Below are 22225 nucleotides of genomic sequence, written 5' to 3'. Positions count from 1 at the left end.
TTACCCCAAAGCAATGATTCTTTTATTATTGATTAACAAGGTTTTAAGCAAGCCAAGTGTATTTCAGCCAGTTCCTTTATCCTGGCAGAGAGCAGTTTGTGGTTACAGTGCAGCAAATTCTCATCTACATTCTACTCCACAAAACCTTCCTCAAGTGGTCTAGCTAACCATCTATTTTTTCCCTTTACACACAGTAGGGTCATTTAATTTTCTTTTACAACTTTGTTTTTTTAGAGTGCACACTGAAACCTGTGATTAATTCTGTAAACTATACAACCAAGGAACTTAGACCTAACCTTGAGTGTAGGGACATAATTGCCTTCCTTGGTCATCAGCCTGTTTTTCCACTGGCAGAATTCCTGGGTCTATGATGTGTGAAACTTCCTTGTTTCCATTTTTCAACCTCAGCAAGTCTCATATCTAGTAAAATGGAAGGCGTCTTCTAATCGTATTTCTTTTCTGTAGCTCTCATTGGAGCAATTGGCCGAGCAACCTAAACCATTAACCATTTCCCTAATCATTTTCACTAACAGTCTTAACCACCTGTGTCTTTTAGGCTGACTCGGAAAGTTCAGAAAGATCAAAATCATTGATCCAACTTTGCATCATTGCTCTTGTAAAAATCATCTTTATTATGATCTGCAAATAAATTGCCCAGTGAGAAGTGGGATTTTTCCATGAAACAATCATACTATGCTAGATATAGTGGGATTCTAACAATCACACCATACCAAATACAGTTAGGAGCATGATAAGAGCAAGCAGGAGAAGGCCCAGCAGAAGCAAGGGGCATTCTGGAGACGATCCCCTGCCCCCGACCCCTGGGGCTTTGCCTCTCCGGGCTACACTCATCCTAGCTGTGCTAACCGGTGAGCTATACTCCATAAGCTCCGTTGTGACTGCAGCTCCTCTGACACGGCCTCTGCCAAGTAGCCAACTTTTTGTTTAATTAATTCTATACTTTCCCCCCTCTATTGCATTACTTTCAGACCTGATCTTTAATTTCTTGCTGTACATTAATTTTGCATTTGGCTTGTTCTTGTTCTCCTAAGACCTTGAGATACATCGTCAGGTGAATTACTTGCTATATATCTGATCTTTAAGGACTTATAGCTGTAAAAGTTCCCCGTAGAACTGTTAGGTGTATCCCAGACATTCTGAGAAGTTGTGCTTCCGATTTTCAGTTGATTCTAGGGATTTTTAATTTGCTCCCGATTTCTTTATTGGACCACTTTGAGAGAGAGTTGTTTCCAGGTATGATGACACATGCTTATAAAATCCCTGCACTTGAGAGACAGAGAAAGGAAGATCAGCAATTCAAGGCCATTCTGAGCTGCATAGCCAGTGGAAATAATAACCTCCATTATCTGAGATGCTATCTTTTAAAAGTGTTTTGTTCAGTCTTCAAGTACTTGTGTGCTGGTTTATCTGGCTGTTGGTTTCCAGTTTTGTCCCACTATTATATGGTAGGATAGAAGAATTTATTTTAGTTCATTTTATATTGGTTGTTTTGTGTTTTTGAGACAAGATTTCTCTGTGTAGCCTTGGCTGTTCTGGAATTTGCTCTGTAGACCAGGCTGGCCTCAAACTCAGAGATCCGCCTGCCTCTGCCTTCTGAGTGCTGGGATTAAAGGTGTCCATCATTAAGGCTTGTTCTGGAGCCTTTATTGTTGGCTGTTTTAAAGAAGTTTCCATGGGCTGCTGAGAATATACCTTCTGTATATTGGGTAAAATCTTCTATAGATATCCGTTATGTCCATTGATCTTTGGTGTTGTGTAACTCTGAAATCTCTATTGAGTTTTAGTTTGAAGTCTTATATAGAGATGAAGAGGATTATTCAAGTCACTATTATTTATAAGGACCTACCTATTATATACTCATTAGCGTTTGTTTTATGAAGTTGAAAACTTCGATATTTTGTGCATATGTATTTACAATTGTTAAATATATTCTTGGTGAGTTATTCCCTAAAGGTGTCATGACCCTTCTGTATCTCTTCTAGTTTTTGTTTGAAATTCACTTTATCAGGCATCAATAGCTATGCAGCTCCAACTCTGATTTGCTGTCAAATCAAATCATTGTTTTTGTTACTGCTGTCTATTTCTGTCCTCTAAGTGGCGGGTAATGATCATAACTAAGTCCAAGAGAAGGAGACTGTTTCCTAAGAAGACCCACATGAGACAAGACAGAACAGACGAACAGGGATGGGGAAAAGAGAAAAACCCTGAAAGACAGCATCCTAACATTTGCAAAAATCACAAGGTGGAAACACAAAAAGCGTAAAGAAGGAAGCCAATAGGACATCCCCAAATGCTCACAGTTCCTGAATATTCAAAACAAAAAGTTACATAGTTGAAATACCAGACAAAGAATGTAAAAAGATGTTTAAAAAATGGCCCACAACTTCACAGAGGACTTACCCTATTGAATGCAATAAGGAAATTCCTGACCAACATTAGAAAGTCAGAATAAATGAGAGGGTCAGCAACATCAGTGAAAAATTAAAAAGCATGTAGGAAAATTCTGCAAGGCACTGGGATTCTGGGATGAAGGAATGAACAAGCAAGGGATTAGAAACAGAAACCATGGAGCGATGCAGGCTTCTGTGAAACATGGAGGTTGGCTGGGATCGTAGCACTAGCAAGCAAGACTATATGAAGGAAGAGGAAGGTTTTTCTGAAAATGAGGTGACTGAATCAGAAAAAAAAAAACACTTTAAGTTTGGTGAAAGAAATAGATGCCTTTCCCAAGGTTCCCAACAGCTAAGTGGAGACATCAGCCAGTGTGGGAAGAGTTTCTCTAATAGATAGCATTTACCACTATGGCTTTATTAACAACAATGGAATTCTCAGTGTATCAAGATACATGGATGGAGACCTTGGCCTTTTGGAGGAGGGGATGGGGGGTGGGTGGGGATGGGAGGTTGTGGGGAGAGGGAAGAGGGATGAAAGGTGATCTGTGGTTGGTATGTAGGATGAATGACAAAAATTTTAAATAAAAAAAAGACATGGACAAGGCATGAACAAGGATTTTTATAGCAAGTTAAGAATCAACATAGACATTACTGCTGCCATGAAGTGTCAGTGTATTGGAGCAGATGTACTGGATTTAGCAGAGACCATGTTTGCATCTGCAAATGGTCTAGCCTAGGAACCAGCAGGGTTTAACCTTTCACCACAGCAGAGAGAGTGACAGAGGATGCTGCAGTTGATTCAGAGTAGATTGCAAGAAGAGCATTCCCTTCAAGATGTGACATTCAAAAGTGCCACCAGGGGAAGATGATTCATCACTGACTCCAGATGCGTGCAGAATCCACAGTCATCTATATGTCAATAAAGTAGCAGGGAATTTTCACCTAACTGCGGGCAACTTACAATTTTTCTCACCGAGTAGACCATTTGTCTTTTGGAGAGCTTGTTCCAGGAATTATTAATCTTTTGGATGCAACTAAAAGACTGCTGTAGATCACAACAAGATGTTCCAATATTTCATCACAGTTGTGCCAACACAGCTACACACATACAAGATTCCAACAGACACCCATCAGTTCTCTGTGACAGAAAGGGAACGAATTATTAACCACACTGCAGGCAGCCACGAAGTCTTTGGAATATTTATGAAACATGATCTCACTTCTCTCATGGTGACAGTCACTGAGGAACACATGCCTTTCTGGCAGGTTTTTTTTTTTTTTGTAAGCCTCTGTGTGGTATTATTGGAGGAATCTTTTTAATAATAGGCATGTTACATGGAATTGGAAAATTTGTAGTGGAAATAATTTGCTGTCATTTCAGACTTGGATCCTACCAGCCTGTCCATTCTGTCCTCTTTGAAGATGGCCATACAGACAACCATTTACCTCTTTTAGAAAATAATACACATTAGTACCTTCTGAGTGGAGAAAAACTTTTTGCCTGAAACATGAAATGTTTTCTAATAATAAAATGTTGTGCAATATATTCAAAGAAAATAAAATATGAGAACTTGGAAACATACTTATTTAAAAAATGGGGAAAAACCAGCCAAAAGGGGGGGGGAACCAAACTGAAGTCATCTTGTCTATATCGTGTCTGTTACAAATGTCCTAGAAGAAATTACACAGCTAACTGGAGAGTCAGCCCAGCTGGAGTCCCAGGTGAAGCCAGCACTCTGATGCTCTCCCAGCATCGGTATGGAGATCATATGGAGAACAGCGTGGAGAGCAGGGCTTAGAGGATGGAGGTGAAACCGTATTTAAAGGGAAGGGACAAATGCAAATGTGTATATCCTTTTGGTTTTTAAAAGATATTTTATTTATATATATTTAAAAGATATTTAAAAGATATAAAATGTGTAAACATGTGGAAAACTAGTCTAGACTCTAAAAAATGTAATCCGCTCACGTGGATAATAAATGAAAGAAGAGATTGGCCCTGTGTTACAACCTGATTAATGTAAAGCCATATTGACAAGACCATGTGGTCCAGTACGGGGTTCTGAGGGAGATGACTGTTTTCCTTTGAACGCCAGTTGCTGGCTTTCCTGACTGTTGACGGTAGGTTCTTAGAAGACTAAGGTGAAGTTTCCCAAGGGCAGGTATGTAAGTGTTATGATAGGTAACAGGTACCACTCACAGCTTGTACACGGGACACTGCAGGGAGAAGAAAGCACAGTTTACAAAGATAAAAGTTACCGATTTGTAAAACATTGAGGGACAAATATAGTATTGTATGCAAAAAACAGAACAGCTGAGAGATGGGTGAGGCAGCGTCAGGTCTGACGCAGCGTAGGCGCAGCTGTAAAACTGGACCAGGAACAAAGTGCTGTCCTCGGGGCTCTGGGCAGAACTGATGAGGCTAAAATGAGGGAGCCCTGTCAAGTGCTGTTAAAAAATGCTGACTCTGTGTGCCAGCCTGTTTTCCTCTTGTGATTTTAAAGGGCAGAAGCATCAGTTAATCCCTGGAGAATAAGTCATTGAGGGAGACCCAGGACGCTACATTGACAACGGTGGCTTAGAGTGTGGCCTGTCCCAAATTAGTGTATCAAGTGAATGTTTTTAAAGATTAAAAAAAAAATCACTTTCTTGAAAGAGGGTAGGCAATCAGGGAGGGAGGAAGGAGAGAGCACCAACGTGCTCAGCAGTGAAGTGTATGGAAACTGGCTTTTTGTAGAAAGTAAAAATTTTTGGCTAAAATACTCCATATTAGGAATTAAGAAGTTAACTGACTAATAATGTAATAATGTTTTAAGTTTTTAAAAGTGAATCCAGGAAATTTCAAATAATGAGTGAGTCTTCTCTGAGGTTTTTGGTTCCTTGTGTCTTTTGTTTATTTGTTTTGTTTTTCCCTTTAGGTTTTATTGTTGGACTAGAAACACATCATCTCTAACAGAAGAATTTTGTTAGTGAGAACTGGAATGTTGGCCACTTGAGACTGAATATTGCTTTTCCATGTCTACTTGCTAGAAAATTCAGTCATGTTTCACGGAAGAAAATACTGATTTAGAATTACTAAATTCTTTTTTAGTAATAACAGTATTACAATGTCTTTAAAAGATTTAAAAGTATTTCCATGTTTTCTAAGTATCACGTTAAAATTTTATGGAGATGTATCTCTTCCATTAAAATTGGAATTTGTTTAAAGAAAAAAAAAGCAGAAGAAATAGAAACCAAAATGGAATGCATCACCAGTGGACCAGGTCAAACATAAGAAAGGGAATCAGGCATACAAGTCATGGTTGAGAGGAAATATTACATTTATACAGCAATAAAGAAACAAGTAACCAAACATCTAAGTTACCAGGGAAACACAAGTCAAAACCGCATTGAGATCCCATCTCATCCCAATAGGGATGCTACCGTCAACAAAACCAAGAACAACAGCAACTGTTCACAAGGATTAGGGTGGGGCTACACAATTCTGGGAGGGATGAGAATTAGTATAGCTACTATGGAAAATACATCACTGCCCCTAAAGTAACTAAATAAGGAGCTACTATATGATCTAACCATACTATTCCTGGGAACACACCCAAAGAAATATAAGTTGGCATGCTACAGAGATTCCTGTACATCCTGTTTATTGCAGGAGTGTGCAGAACAGCCAAGTTATGCAATCAGCCTAATTGGCTATCAAAGATAAATGGATGAAGAAAATGTGCTATATATCCAGAATGGAGCTTTTATTTCATAAAGCTCCATGTACACAAAGAAGTATATTTATTCCCCGTATGTAAAAAAGTACATGTAAAAAATTTTGTCATTTGCTGAAAGTAGATGGAACTGGAAATTGCCACGTTAACTGAAATAAGCCAGATGGAGAAAGACAAATATTACATGTTTCCCCCCATATGTGGAGTCTAGATATAGATAACACATACAAAGAGAGTGGGATTATTTAGGAAAAGAAACAGGAGTTATTTAGGAAAAGGAACAGGAATAGCAGGAGGAGATGGTGGAAAGGTGTGAATATAGTCAAGATGTGTGAAATCCACCTGTCTTGGTTTAGTATCATCTCTGTGATAAAGACCATGACCAAAGGAAACTTTCAATGGAAAGGGTTTATTTGGCTTACTATTCCATTAAGGGAGCTGAGGCAGGAGCCTGGAGGCAGGAGCCTGGAGGCAGGAGCTGAATCAGAAGCCTTGGAGGAACAATAGTTACTGGCTTGCTCAGCCTGTTTTCTTATACCATCCAGGACCAACTGCCCAGGGATGGTACAGTCCACAGTGTATTGGGCCCTCCCACATTAATCATCAATCAAGAAAATGCTCAACAGACTTGCCTACAGGCAATCTGATGGAGCATTTTCTCAATCGAATTTTCTCTTCCCAGGTAACTCTAGGTTGTGTCAAGTTCTCTCTCTCTCTCCAGGATATCATCACTTTATACAATGTGTGTATGCTAATAACCAGGATACCATCACTTTATATTATATATGTATGCTAATAAAAACTTCATAAAATATTGTGGAAATTTTATGATTCATAAAATCAAAGCAAACCAAATTCAATAGTCTTTCTCGCTTTACAGCTTATACAATGGTGCCCTCTGATGGTATAAAAGTCACTGCCATTTATGTATTTGCTCACAGCTGCACTTACTTCAGAGTTTCAGAGGTTCAAAGCTTCTCGAAGCCATGGAAATTCATTGATTGTCTGAGTTATTTAGCAAACTGAGGCACCAGAATCTTATTCTGATGAAACTGTTAACTGTTGTGTGACCAAACACACTATTTTGCTTGTTGCAATGTTTTAGGTGCCCTGAGGGTAGGAAACTGTATTATTAGCAGAGAAGAGAACAATTTACCTTCATATAATTTTGTCAGTTTAGAGTGAGACTCCTTTTCCAGGCCCCAGTCTTTGGTTATAGGGAAGTTCCGTGCACTTCAATAATTTGACAGTTAGTGGAGAGTGTTCAAATGCATTTTTTCTACCTAGCAGACAATGTTTTCTCAAATGTGCTACTACTATTGAATTCACAATCACATCTCCTATTTTCTCAGTCACTAGTTACTAAGTTATAGTATATTTATGAATGTATGAGAAATTTAATATTAACGGGGACCACATTCTTAGAAATATGGAGGAAGCAGTCATTCTAAACTGTATTCACCTTATGCTTATTAATACAATGTCTGTCTTTGATGGACACTATCATAGCTCTCTTTATCTTGCCTTTCAAGTTATCTAGTTAAGATATAGGAGGATGGAGTGTCACCTTTCCTCAATGATGGACGCTTCTATATTACTTACATTTTTCCTGCCTCATTTTGTCAATTTCTCTTTCAACAAGCGTTTCTGTGAGTCTCCTCAAGATTAGCACTGAAGGGAGAGATGACTATTCTGTATCCTGATTAGTCAGGGCAAAAGGATGTGTGGAAAATAAGGTATGGTTGCAGACAGATGATTTCAGTTGGAGGGTACCAGGAATGTCCCCCTTCTTTGTCAAAATGGAGACAGTGTGGGGTATGCAGCTTATTGGAGAGCTTCTGCTCATCATGACTGAGGCCCCGGGTTCAGTTCTCAAAACTCAAATACAACCAACGAAGCAAGCAGTGGATATGAGATCTCTGGGGTTGTTGGTGAAGAGAAGGGAAAGGCATGGAGTAATTTTCCTTTTGGACAGTTTTGTTAATTCCCAGATGCTCACCACATCATCATCTGGGGTATTGTTTTCCCTGTGAATATTTGATCCCTAAAGCTCCCACATCCATTTTGTACAGGAGAACAACGGTAAAGCATTGAAGCAAGTTCTTAAGAGGCTTAAAATATAAATAAATGAGAAGTTATGTGGCTTTGCTCTCTGGTCCTGTTCTAGCATTGGGGACACCAAAAAACGCCAACTCTGACTGGAGATGGCCAGGTGATTGATAGCATGAGGCAGGCGCTCTGTATTCTTTCCTATCCTTGCTGCTCCCAAATTGTCACCTAACTGTGCTTAATAGATTTAGTATTATTTCTGGATGTATGCTTTATTCTTGAGCAGTTAAAAATCCAAACATATCTTTGCCACGGTAGATTTTATTTAGAGGATGACCTCGTTCCCTCTTGCCCTCCCTGCTCTCAAATTCTTGCCACATTTCCACACGGTGAAGCAGGCAGCATCTTCTGAATTTTTCTTTTTTACTGTAGAAAGAACTTCTGCGTGTGACCCGAAATGTGCTTCCTCTTCCAGGTCATGCCTGTGAGGCTTTCACGGCATATTACTTTTGTTATGTCCCTAAGGCAAGTTGTAGAAATGATTCGAAGTTCCATCTCTGTTGATCCTGGCCGAGGCTTTTGAGCCCTTTGAGCTCAGCTTGATTAGAGCAGTGCTGGTCAGATTGCTTCTGTGGTTTTTTCATGCTGTGATTTCTCAAGTCTCCACTGCAGGCCTTGGAAAGTGACATGTGGATCTCAGTCTGGACAGCAGAGGGCGCACTGTCCTCTCTTCTCTCTTCCTCTTCCTCTCTCTCTTCCTCTTCCTCTCTCTCTCTCTCTCTCTCTCTCTCTCTCTCTCTCTCTCTCTCTCTCTCTCTCTCTCTCTCTCTCTCTCTCTCTCTCTCTCTCTCTCTCTCTCTCTCTCTCTCTCTCTCTCTCTCTCTCTCTCTCTCTCTCTCTCTGATCACTTGATACTGAAAACTCAGTTCTGTAGCTGCCCTTGATGTTCCTGATGATGGGAAGGAGCCAGGAGGATGCTGGGAATTCAAAAGACATTTCATACCCTGTCTCCAGCTCTCCAATACCCAGATGCTTTAGAAAGTAGGAACTTTGGATACTGTAAGAATAAGTCCCATAATTCTCTGAAGAGCTTCATGCTGTCTTGAGTACTGGCTCCTAGAGTTGGTGCGACACAGGGTGGAGAGAGAGCACATTTACTAGGCACTTATATAAAAGGAACCTGGTACTTTCAGTGCATGTTCTCTGCCCTCCGGCAATTCTTTGAATGATATACTGTCACCCTAATTTTATATAGGAAGGTGCTGGGCTTAGGAGTTAAGTGACATGCCTGCCTCTCTGACATTCCTGTAGGCTTCTGAAAGATCGTTTTAAAAATATTTTATTTAAATAATTTTTTTTCATTTATTTTACATACCGACTGAAGTCCCCCACTCCTTCTCCTCCCAGTCCAGATCCCCCCCTTCTGCTTCCCATTCCCCCCTCTCCTTCCACTCCTCCTCCAGTCTCCATTCAGAAAGCGGCAGGCCTCCCATGGGCTTGAACAAAGCATGACACATCAAGTTGAGGCAGGATTGAGCTCCTCCCTTTGTGTTAAGGCTGGCCAAGGTAATCCAGCATGAGGAACAGGTTCCCAAAAGCCATCTAAGTGCCAGGGACAGGTCCTGACCTTACTGCTGGGAGCCTTACAAAGAGACCAAGCTACACAACTGTCACACACATGCAGAGGGCCTAGGTCGGTCGCACGGAGGCCTAACTTTTGGTCCAGAGTCCATGAGCTCCTGTAAGCTCAGGTCAGCTGTCTCAGTCTTCCCTTCATGACCTCCCCTGGCTCGTATAATCCCTCCTCTCTTCCTTTAGCAAGACTCCCAGAGCTCAACCAGTGCTTCTCAAAGATTATTTTGCCGTACTGATTTTTTACTTCTCCCACTGACTTTCAGACCTAGCCATCTTAAGAGATATTCCACTTACCCTTTAAAAACAGCTCACAAAAGAATTCCGTTTCAACACCCAGTTAAAGGCTTCATTCTTGAAAGCATGGATGAGTATATGCCATGAGAGAGCCAGCAGAGACTTAAACTCATGTCTGTTAATTCTCCCAACTTGCTTGCCTTCTACCAAGGCACATTCTTTCCTCTTTCCCCTTAAAGTCTCAACAGTTGAAGCTGATGGTGAGGAGCTGGAGTGCCTGGAGTACCTGGGTGAGGCCTAAGAGGGGAATTAGGCTGTCTCTGTTCCCTAAGTTCCTGAGGCCTTTGAGATTCTAGATGGGAAATTTTCCTCTGGCAAGAACTTTCCTCACTTTTTTTTTTTCATAGCATATAAACACCCAGGCTTCCAAATTTGAAGTCTTTAGATGGGGACTTTTTTTTGTGTTTGTTTTGTTTTGTTTTGTTTTGTTTTGTTTTTCAAGACAGGGTTTCTCTGTGTAGCTTTGCGCCTTTCCTGGAACTCACTTGGTAGCCCAGGCTGGCCTCGAACTCACAGAGATCCGCCTGCTTTTGCCTCCCAGTGCTGGGATTAAAGGCATGCACCACCACCGCCCGGCTAGATTGGGACTCTTTGTGAGCTGTTTTTAAAAGGTAGGAGGAATAGCTCATACAATGGCTAAGTCTGAAAGTCAGTGGGAGAGGTGAAAAATCCCTATGGCAAATTGATCTTTGAGAATACTATAGAAGTCTCAGAGAGTCCTGAATTTCCTTCCTTTACCCCTGACACAGCCTGTCTATGCACCCTTGTTGAAATAGATTGTGGTTGTTGGTGAACCTCAAATGGCCCAGTTGCTTTGCTTCTAGGAACTGTTTGGATGGTAACTCAAATATTTCATTTAACACTAGACACTCATTTAGCCCAAGATGCTCACATCTGAGATCAAGTTCAAGAGAAGCAATAGCACACCCAACTCTCATGTCAGTGTTGATTCCAACTCAGTGGCTTTTAAAACTTTAGCTGCTCCAGAATCACCCGAAGAGCATGGATTACTGGGCTGTGCCCCCAGAATTTCAGATTCAGGAGGTCTGGGATTCAGCTGGAGACAAAACATTTCTCTCAAATTCCTAGGTAGTGTGGATGGTGCTTGCCGGGCCCTCAAGAGGAGAAGCCCTGCACTGAGTGAGAGCAGGTGGAGTCACTTGCGTGTCTTCTTCTGTTTCTCTTGTTCTCTTTTATTTCTTTATTTAATATTTTATTTTGTTATATTTGTTTAAAAACTTTAAATTAACTTAAAGGAGAAAAAAAAGCTCAGCACTTGGCCTAGACAATTCCTTGTTGGATGAGTGGTTGAGTAAACTGACATACACAATGGACAGGGTATCTATATAGGCATGGATGTCATTATTATATGCTCAGTCTCTGTAAACTTATTCTTCTGAGAAGTGGGTAGTCATTTTCAGATTGCATAGAGATCGTTTAGAAGTCATGAAGTATGCAGTTGGATGAGAACTAGGGATGCTAACGTTTTGTGTACATGTGTGCGTTGTAAGATACCCCACCTTCAGACTCCCAACTGCCTCTTCAGTGTGCATTCAGCTCAACATGCTGCTCTCAGTGCTTCCTGGAGCCTGGCATTAGAGCTAAAGTCTGGATTCAGTAAGTAAATGTAAAATTTGACAATGTATCACGGGTGATGTGTGCTTTATATTGCACACACAAGAAGTCACATGTCCCTTGCCTGCTCGGCCATTTGTGATTTTAATATTGACCATTAGATTAAGATGGTAATGAGCCAATGTTTTATTGTAAAGTTACTTTCTTCCTTGTAACAAAATAGTGATGTCTGTGATATCATTGTGACACCATACAGAAGTTAAATTTTTCTGTTATATTTTTAAATGTTCTCAATGCCAATTAATAGCTCTTGCTCTAATCAGTAACATTGCAGAACAATGATTTTTCCAACTTAATAATTCATTTTGCACTAGCTGATACTTGGTTAGGTAGTTTTTCTTTATCAGCAGGACTGTTTGGTACTTTTTAATACATGTCTTGATTCTTTTTTTTTTTTTTTTTTTTTTTTTTTTTTGGTTTTTCGAGACAGGGTTTCTCTGTGTAGCTTTGCACCTTTCCTGGAACTCGCTTTGTAGACCAGGCTGGCCTCGAACTCACAGAGATCTGCCTGCCTCTGCCTCCCAAGTGCTGGGATTAAAGGCATGTGCCACCACCGCCTGGCTACGTCTTGATTCTTTACTTTTAATTCCCAACTTTAAAGCAAGGGATTGATTTAATAGGCATCTTAAGCAGGCACTCTTTAAAAATGTTCTTATACTTTAATGGATTTTCATGAATTCAATATTTAAATCAACTCCATTTTATATTTCCTTTATGTTCTATTTGTTTCATGTTCATTGTATTAAAATGCTAGCCAGTGACGGCTTCTCGTAATTTACTTCTATATCTATTCATGTAACTACTAATTTTTGAGTGGGATTTCTTTTTTTTGACAGCAAGATTTGTCAGCTGGTCTTGTAATTTTCTCGTCCCAAATGTCACTTGACTAACAAGCTCTTGTTTCTTTTATTGAACCTTCTTTTGGGGGGTGGGGATAGTATTAGGCACAAAAATTCTGCCACTTGGGATATCTATTGGTGGGACAGTGGCAATGCTTATAGATCCTTTCAATGGTTTACTAGGTCTTGATTTGATACTGAAAATTTAGGTAATGAATATTCAGGTGGTACGGGCTTTCTTTACTTTGAACAATAATGGAATTTATTCAAAACTGCTAAGAGAATAGATTCTAAGTGCTCTGACCAAAAAAGGTAATAAGTGTGTAAGGTAATGCTTATGTAATTAGATCAATTTGCTATTCCACAATGTATACACATTTTAAAAGATGTTGCACACTATATAAGTGTAAAAATAGTTACCGTAATAGTTACTACTGATAAAACCAAGTGAGGTTTAAAGTTTCTTTTGGTAATTTTATGATCCAAGTTGACTTTAGTCAATTTTTATGCTAATCTAATTACTTTCTTTGAGATATATCTTGTCTGTTTTGTTTTTAATATAGATTGATCATTTTGGATTTTATAATACAAAAACTTTTAAGCAGCGGTACCTAATATCTGATAAATACTGGAAGACATATGATGGTGTAATACTTTTCTACACTGGCAATGAAGGGGATATTACCTGGTTTTCAAATCATACGGTATGTGGTATGTGCACTTTTGTGAAGGTCACTTAAACGGTTTGCCTTTTGCTATGATGAGCTGGAGAATGTTTTCTGAGATCAATCTTGAAACTTTGTTTCCCTTTGTGGCATTGGGAATTGAACCCAGGACCTTGTACCTGCAGAGGAAGTGTCCTACCACTGAGCTGTATCCCAAGGCCTCTTTAATTTTTAATTTTGAGGCATAGTCTGACTAAGCCACCCAGGCTGGCTGTGAACTCATTATAATCCAGGCACTACATAAATTTGCAATCCTCTTACCTTAGTCTCACAAGTAGCTGGGATTACAGGCCTGTACTACCAGGTCCTGGTTATTATTATTGTTCTTAATTATAAAGCTACTAAAAAGAAAGAAAAACTCACTAATAATTCAAAAAATAACAAATTTATGCAAATAAACAAGTCTACAAAGAATAAATATAGATATTCAAGAGGACTCCATGTTTCACTTAGTGGAATTGTAAGTGAAAAGAACAAAATTCTATTTTTAGAAAACTGAATTTTAATTTAAAAAAAATCTTGATTTATTGAATATAGAGGCTTTAGAATATCTTTCTTTCTTTTTCTTTTTCTTTTTCTTTTCTTTTCTTTCTTTTTTTGGTGCAGGGATTTAAGACAGATCTCTCTACACAGTCCTGGCTGTTCCGGAGCTCATTATTTAGACCAGGCTGACCTAGAACTCATAGAGATCCACCTGTCTTTGTCTCTTGAGATATGAGCTGGGATTAAAGGTGTGCACCACCATGCCCAGCACATATTGTGTGTTTTGATTATGGCCTCTACTAGATAAATAAAAGGGCTGGGCTTTTCACACACTTATTTGGCATTGTGCGTTTGGAGTTTAGTATTATATTAAGCATGTAGTAGGTGCCCAATATATATTTGTTATAAATGAACAAAATAAAAGCAAAAATGTAAGTAAATGTAAGAAGATGCAAGTTTCACCACCATGTAGGGAGGACAGAGGTGAAGCTGGTGGTGTATTTTAGTTGATCTTCCTGTTCGTTCACTTCTTTTATACTCATAAGTATTAACATAGTAGGACCATTAACTTGCTTCCATGCCTGTGTTTCTAGTTACCTTTCATTATACTTAAATCCATTAATAAAACTTAAATTAGAGCAAACGAAAAGATGACATCTTCCTTCTTGGCATGTCAGGAACCTGTGAGTAGAAAATGTCAAATTTCTATCAAAAATACAGGCTCAATTGTGGTAAAGTAGAAAATATCATATTATCTAGAATGGAAATATCTGCCATGGTGCCTGGTATGCAGGAAACGCTTGCTCCGTGAGCTCAGTTGAAATAAAGATGTGAATTCACTCATAGCTCCTGAATTCCCATTTGTGATTTTTTTCCCCCCTCTTACAAGTGTTAAGAGTCTAAATATGTAGAAAGTAGAAGAAAGGAGATCCAGGACCTGAGTCAATGACAGCTGGAATCAAGTCTCATTGCCCCTCAGATTCCTGCTGTTACTCTGTGAGAAACCAGGACTGCCTCATCTCTTTTCTCTTCTTTAGATGTGGCTTCCCTTTTGTGCCAGAGCCACAGGGCAACTTCTCCTGCTCTTTAATCTAGGCAGAGAGCTGGTCCTGCCTCCAGCAGACCCCACTGCTGTACAGGCTCCGCAGTGGGAGTTAAGGCTCGCGGGGCAAACTCTCTCATTAGAAGGGCAGGAATGAAAAGACGCTCAGTGTAGGAGCAGTTCCGGAGAGTTGACCAGAAAGAGATCCCAAAAGGGCAGATCCTCACCCTCCCTAATCCTAGACAGCTTCCTTTGCAAACTAAAATATCACAATTGTATGTTCACCTCTGCATACAGATTTCCTGAGAGACTGTATAGTAGTGAAGATGTTAGCCAGATGCAGAGGTTGGATTCTTATTTTGTTAGTTGGTTGTCTGAATTTGGGTAAGCTTTTAATTCTACAGTTCAGTCTTCCCATCTGTTAAATGGGTATAATAAAAAATATCTATTTCCTAGTGTTGTTTTGAAAATTAAATAAAATTAAGGCACCTGTAGAAATATAGTGTTATGCTGTGAGATATATTGCTGCATGAAGATATATTGCTGTGATTGGTTTAATAAAGAGCTGAATGACCAACGGCTAGGCAGGAGGTATAAGAAGGACTTCCGGGCAGAGAGAGGAAGTAGGAGGAGATAATCAAGGTGCAGAGGAGATGCCAACAGACATGGAGGGAGTCAGACATACAGAATGAAAGAAAGGAAAAGCCACATGGTAAAACATCGATTAATAAAAGCAGGTTAATTTAAGTTATAAGAGCTAGTGGAAAAAGCCTAAGCTAAAGCCGAGCTTTCATAATGAGTAAGATGTCTCTGTATCTGTTTGAGGTGGGTGGCAGAAAAGAAAGTCCATCTACAGTGTTAATACATGTTAACACATTACTTAGTCCTCTTTTGAAAAGTAAAAATACCCTTGAAATGGATGCAAGCAAATAATCACTAATTGTACCATGCATCTGTTAAGTCGCTTCCTGTCAAAACCTGAGGTCAGCTCCACAGAGGTCTGATCCTACTCTTAAGATACTCATAGTCTGGTGCTGTAAGATATACATGTGAGTTCCTGTTGCAGCAGGTAGAATAGAGTTCTTTGCAGCACTCTGGTGTTGAGGGGAGATGGATAGCTCTGCTGGGCTGGGGCATGCAGAGGAGGATGTACTGAGCTGGGTGTGGCTGGACACCACACCCAGGAATAGTAACTTGTTAAACACAAACAGCATTCATTAGGAATGACATGGCTTTAATCCATGATAAATGTCTAATCCACTGACCTGTCTGCTTGGGATGCTTCCTTAGGAAGGATTCAGAGGTCACCATCCAGTCAAAGAGAAAGAGGCAGATGATTAGTGAGAAGCCATCAGTGTGGGGGGAATAAGGGAGTCTAGTGGCCTTTGGTGACTGCATTACAGCCTGTATTCAGTCCTGGCTCTGCCACCTGTGTGAACACTGAGCCTTGGGTCTCAGTGTCCTTGTCTGTAAAACCACAGTGCCTGATTCTTGTTTATTGTGCTAATTAGGTGAATTATTACATGCAGTGGTTAGAACAGTATCTGACACATTGTAAGCAGGAATTAATAACTGCTGTTAGCTAATTTCCTAATATATAAGTTTAAAATCCTGAGGGAGTTTGGGGTGAGTGTCAGAAGAGGAGGTCACATTTGTTGTGCATGGACAATGAAAGCCTAGTTTTTGCTCTTTGTTTGTTTCTGTGTTTGAGACAGGCTCATCCTCGTGAGCTCAGGCTAATTTGGAAGTTACTATGTTGTACAGGTTGGCTTTGTGCTAGGGGCTGGGGGCTCCTCTGTCTGTCTGTCTCTCTACTCCTGGTGCTGCCACACTTGGCTGTAGAACCCATTTTCATTGGTTTCACTCTAAGCTAGTGTGGTGTGATGTTCAAAAGTGCAACAAGAATCACATATCTGTGCAACACACATAAATTGCACAATTTTTCACCCCCAGAGAACACTTTCTGGTGTGGTTTAATATCTATTTTGTATGGTCTGCAGAAGTTCAATGTGATATTTTTTACACCCTAATTTTACTCCTGGATTTGTGAACTCTTTCCAGGGGTTCATGTGGGATGTGGCCGAGAAGCTAAAAGCTTTGTTGGTGTTTGCTGAACATCGATACTATGGGGAGTCCCTTCCCTTTGGTGATGATTCCTTCAAGGTAAGCACACATTTTTTTTTTTAAAGGTTGTCCTTTTCAGGGGGTGGATAGGACAGAGTCTGGTGTATCCAAGTGTGTCCTACCTTCACCTTCAAGTGCTAAGATTGCAGGTATGCAGCAGACAGCATGTCTGGTTTTATGTGGTTCTGGGCTTGAGCCTAGGGCTTCATGCTTGATAGGCAGCCATCCTGCCAACACAACTGCATCCCCAGCACTGTTCATGTTTTTCATTTTTTTTCTTTCTCTTCCTCTTTACTGTTTTTGAGGCAGAATGGCCTTTATATAGCTCATGTTAGCCTTGAACTTGTGATTCTTCTTTGTCAGCCTGCCAAGTACTGGGACTACAGGTATGTGAACTGTCACTAGTTCCAGAAGGTTCTTTTGCTCACCTGGAAAGTACCTGTGGGTGGGAAAGAATTCTGGTTTCTGGCAGATCTTCTTTTCCTTCAATGTCCAAGAGCAGCTAGTTATGGCAGAAGCCAGGCAGGAGCAGTGGCAAGTGGGAACTCCACTGTGACAGTCCCTGGCCAGCTTTGGGTTTTGGGACCCTAAGCCCCATGGGTTACAGTCACCATGCAGACCTTGGGTACTGGGACCCTTGGCTCTTTGCAGCAGTTAGAGTAACAGCTCTTATCCTAGGGTTTAAGACCCTTGGCCTGGGAGACTTGGTAGTTGTCTAGAGTGCTTCTGGTGACCCAGACCTTCAGGTCTCTTCTCCGGACTTTTATCAAGCAACCTTTTATTAGATCTCCACTCTCTGACATAATCTAGTTCTGCTTTTCTGCTTGCACTGGCCACTCTTGGGACTCTACTCACAGGAGTTCATCAGAGGAGCGATAAACTGGTGTGGATGCCTGGTGAGAGGCTTCTGTTCCTCTCTCTCCTCCTACATTGCCCAAGTGCCTGCTTGAGTTTGTGAAATAGCAGCTAACTTCTCTCAATGCTGCAGCCATTTCTGATGACCTGACCTAGGTAGTCACGGAGCATCACGTTTTCCACATTTTTGTTGACTAGAACCTGGTTACTAGGCCTAGTGCAAGCATAAAAAGGGGAAATTGGGCTGCATCTTTGAAAGGAAGGAGTGTGAAAAATTTACAGATGTATTTTTAAAATACCCATTAGCCTTTTGAGTTCAGTATTATTTCACATTGCAGAGGGAAATGGACCCACACAGAGAGCAGAACCGTCGTGGAATTTGCTGAATGGGTTTCTTTTTCTTTTTCTTTTTCTTTTTCTTTTTTTTTTTTTTTTTGGTGACGAATGTCTTGCATGGGCTTTTCTCCTCATGCCTGAGAAGCATTGTTTTCCTTCTAGTTCTTACAGCTGTCTGTGACTGGCTGCTGAGCTTGTTCCAGCTGTTGCTGTAGCAAGCGTAGACTCTTTCTGGTAAGGAGGAGAGAGCTTATTTTGACTCCGAATCCTTTTCTCAGTTGTCTGCAGGCCTTTGTTTATCTTCAACTAAATCTCGGACAGCTTAAATGTATCAAGACTTGAAATGCAATGACAACAGCCTCAGATTAAACTTGGTCTCGTATTCCATCACATTTATTGCTAAAGGGTTCTATTATTTCTACAACCTTAACAAGCCCTTGAGCAAAGAGCATCTAGAGCAAATGGCATTTGGAAAGGAGAACACAGAACGTGTGACAGGCTCTGGTGGAGGCCATGTTGTCTTGTTGGAGGAACAAACTGTGTTCCTCCAGGCTGTGTTGTGGTGTTTGAAATGGTGACACTTCCAGGGTAGGGTCAAGCCAGGGCTGCATTGTCAGCGAGGTGACAAGTTAGTACTTAAACTCCTTCAAGGAAACACATATGGTGGGTTCACTTCTCCATGGCCAGCGGTCCTGCTGAAGGAGCTATGGGGCCCACTGAGGAGAAACTCTGGGGTAAAGGTTGGAGAAGGGCGGGGGGACATGTCTGTCAGTGTCCTGAGTATTCTTCACTGTCTGGATCACTGTGATGGCTTCCATAGCAGAGGAGCTCGGACCCAGGGCCTGGACTCTCCTCAGCTGTGCTGCCAGCTCACACCTCCTCTCTGCTGCTGCCTTTGTCTGACAGGTAGACTCTCAGGTCCTTTCAGGCCACTTCCTCCTTTCTCCTGGCTGCTGACAGATTTTGGAATTTAGCAATTGTTTCAGTTCCCGTGTGTGTGTGTGTGTGTGTGTGTGTGTGTGTGTGTGTGTGTGTGTGTAAGTGGGGAAGAGAAACAGGCTCCGTCCTGTAGAACTGTTGAACACCAGGCATGAAGGAGAGTTATATTCTCAGTGTCAGACACTTGGCAGCAATTTTAAAAAGTATCTCAGACACAGTGACAGTTTTTCTGCAACCTTATTTTTTTTTGTTTGTTTGTTTGTTTTTTTGTTTTTCGAGACAGGGTTTCTCTGTGTAGCTTTGCGCCTTTCCTGGAACTCACTTGGTAGCCCAGGCTGGCCTCGAACTCACAGAGATCCGCCTGGCTCTGCCTCCCAAGTGCTGGGATTAAAGGCGTGCGCCACCACCGCCCGGCCAACCTTATTTTTTACTTCAGAAACAAAGTTATCCCTCAAGCCTCATAAGATCATTGACATCCACCCACAAAACAAGACCTGTGCTTCAGGCTGCTGGCTTGGGAAGGCTACCTGCAGGAATGCCCTGGGTGCCCATGTTCTCCCTCCAGGCCAACCTTGTGTATTCCAGGGGACATTGAGCATATGATGGCAGGACCACTGCCATGTAAGCAAGCAGACCAAGAGCTATGACTTGACAGTTCCCCTTGGTGCTCATGGGAAATTTCTGCACATTTCACTCAGCCACAGGCTGGTTGTTTTTGTAAATGTACCTCAATTGTTTTATGTTTGTGAGAAAGAAAATGAAGGAACCTTACAAATGTAAAATAAAAATTATAAACCACATCAAATAGTTGTTTAAATTTCCTGACAAAATCAGCACTGTGGCAGCAGATTTTGTGTGGTAAAAATCCTTAATTAAACAGGCCAAGTTACATCTGCCTCTGGAAAGTAGTGTTTGGAGATGTGTTTGGTCTTGCTTTATGTATTGCATTTTTCAGTAAACTTACACACACACAGAAAGAGAGAGAGAGAGAGAGAGAGAGAGAGAGAGAGAGAGAGAGAGAGAGAGAGATTCCAAGATTCCACTTAATGCAAAATGTATTATGTTCTACAAACTTCACTTTTCGTGAGTTGTTGAAATCACAACACCCTGTGATTTGACTGGGCATTTTGACTCAACTTTCTAGAAATTCTATTTGGAGCAAAGCTTCCATGACTCAAGTTCTGTTCTGGACATAAGCTGTGCCTGTGCTGCAACTGTGTCCACATTTACATCTGTGTTCATCCTCCCAACCCTCAGGACTCCAAGCACTTGAATTTTCTGACATCAGAACAAGCTCTGGCTGATTTTGCAGAGTTAATTAGACACTTGAAAAGAACTGTCCCAGGAGCCGATGGTCAACCTGTCATTGCCATCGGGGGCTCTTATGGCGGTGTGCTTGCAGCCTGGTTCAGGATGAAATATCCTCATTTAGTAGTGGGGTAAGTGCATTTGGGCTGGACTCGAGTACTCCCCCCCCCCCCCGCCCCCCGAGATAGTGTTTCTCTATGTAACAGCCCTGACTGTCCTGGAACTCAGTTTGTAGACCAGGTTGGCCTCGAACTCACAGATATCCACCTGCCTCTGCCTCCTGAGTGCTGGGATTGAAGTTGTGCACCACCATGCCTGGCTCCATAGCACTTCTTAATGATCAAAACAAACTTAGAGATTCATTCTGGGTCAAGCGTGTTCCATGCTGTCATATAGATGTTTCTGGATCCCATCTCATTAACAGCTGTGTTATTTTTCTAATCATCTTGTTAAGGCTCAGTTTCTATTTTATTTTCTAAAAGCAAATAAAATATAAAATAATTATAAAAATATTTTTATTTGTTTTTTGTAGTTTTTATTAGTTTGTTATTGAATCTTTTATACAATGTATTTTCATCCTTCTCTTCCAACCCCTTCCTGATTCATCCCTTCTTCCCTGACTTACAAAACTTGTGTTCCCTTCTTCCTCCTCCTCCTCCTCCCCACTCCTCTACACCCATCAAGTCCCACTTGAGCTACCCACATACTTTTGGATACGTGGCCTTCTGCTGGAGGGTGGCTGATCTACCGTTGGCCGCACTATTAAAGATAACTGACTCTCCTTGTCCTAGCAATGGTCCATTGCCAGTTAGGGATGGGCTCACATGCCGCCTCCCCTCTCCACGCTAGGATGTTGTCTGGCTTGAGCTGGTTGTTTTAAAACTTTGCTGAGTCCCATTTTCTTCTTTCCTCTGTCATTTCTCTGATCATTCAGAGCTCTTGCAGCTTCTGCCCCTATCTGGCAGTTTGAAGAGTTGACGCCCTGTGGTGTGTTTATGAAGATCGTAACTGAAGATTTTAAGAAAGGTGGTATGAAATGTTCGGAGAGCATCCTCAGGTCTTGGGGTGCCATTAACCGACTCTCCAATACAGGTAAGCTTTACCTAAAAGAATAGATTTACATTGTGTGTGTGTGTTTTTTTTTAAATTGAACTTCACTTGTTCAATACTTCCATTTAATTAAAAAATATTTTATGTATATGGTTTTTCTACCTGCATGTATATCTGTGTACTATGTGTGTGCCTGATGTCCACCAAGGTTAGAAGATGCCATCTGATCCCCTGGCACTGGAGTTACAAATTGTTGTGACACACCATGTGAGTGCTGGGAATTGAACCTTGGTCCTCTGGAAAAGCAGCTAGTGCTCTTAACTGCTGAGCCATTTTTTTTCCAGCTCTCGAACCCACTTTTTAAAATGCACACATTTTATTGAAGCACATTATAAATCTTAAAAATAAGAGAAATCAAAATTCATGGGCTGATAATTGCTTGATATAATTATTGTCTAGCTCAAGAGAGAACATTATCAGGCTCTCAGAAATCTGATGGCATTCTTAATCACATCAGCACACTTGCATATCCATCAATATCCTAATACCATCATCTTAGGGTGATTTTACTTGTTCTTGAATTTTTCAGTAATTGGAATTGTACAATGTATATATGTGGGGGTTTTCAGCCTGGTATCTTTTGTTCAATGCCCTACGTTAGCTGCATCCATTTGTTTTATGTGGTTGCTTATTCATCCACATTGTTCTATAGTATTCCTATTTATTTTAAATAAAAATATTAAATATTTTTAATTAAAATGAGGATAAAGAATACTAATTT

General features: G+C 40.7%; 1 protein-coding gene and 1 pseudogene across 1 annotated transcript in view; both read left to right on the top strand.

Moving 5' to 3' along the window:
- Positions 1 to 22225, top strand: part of LOC131917442 (lysosomal Pro-X carboxypeptidase-like) — a 63484-nt gene that overhangs the window by 20294 nt on the left and 20965 nt on the right. The window contains exons 2-5 of the mRNA XM_059271260.1: positions 13146 to 13286; positions 16894 to 16995; positions 20344 to 20525; positions 21329 to 21486. Of these exons, the coding sequence (XP_059127243.1) occupies positions 13146 to 13286; positions 16894 to 16995; positions 20344 to 20525; positions 21329 to 21486 (583 nt within the window). The remainder of the gene's footprint in view (positions 1 to 13145; positions 13287 to 16893; positions 16996 to 20343; positions 20526 to 21328; positions 21487 to 22225) is intronic.
- LOC131917434 (endoplasmic reticulum-Golgi intermediate compartment protein 2-like) lies at positions 2976 to 3886 on the top strand (annotated as a pseudogene).

This window comes from Peromyscus eremicus, chromosome 1 (genome assembly GCF_949786415.1).
Source record: "Peromyscus eremicus chromosome 1, PerEre_H2_v1, whole genome shotgun sequence".
NCBI classification, from domain to species: Eukaryota; Metazoa; Chordata; class Mammalia; order Rodentia; family Cricetidae; genus Peromyscus; species Peromyscus eremicus.
This window is presented reverse-complemented; position numbering and strand designations above follow the sequence as displayed.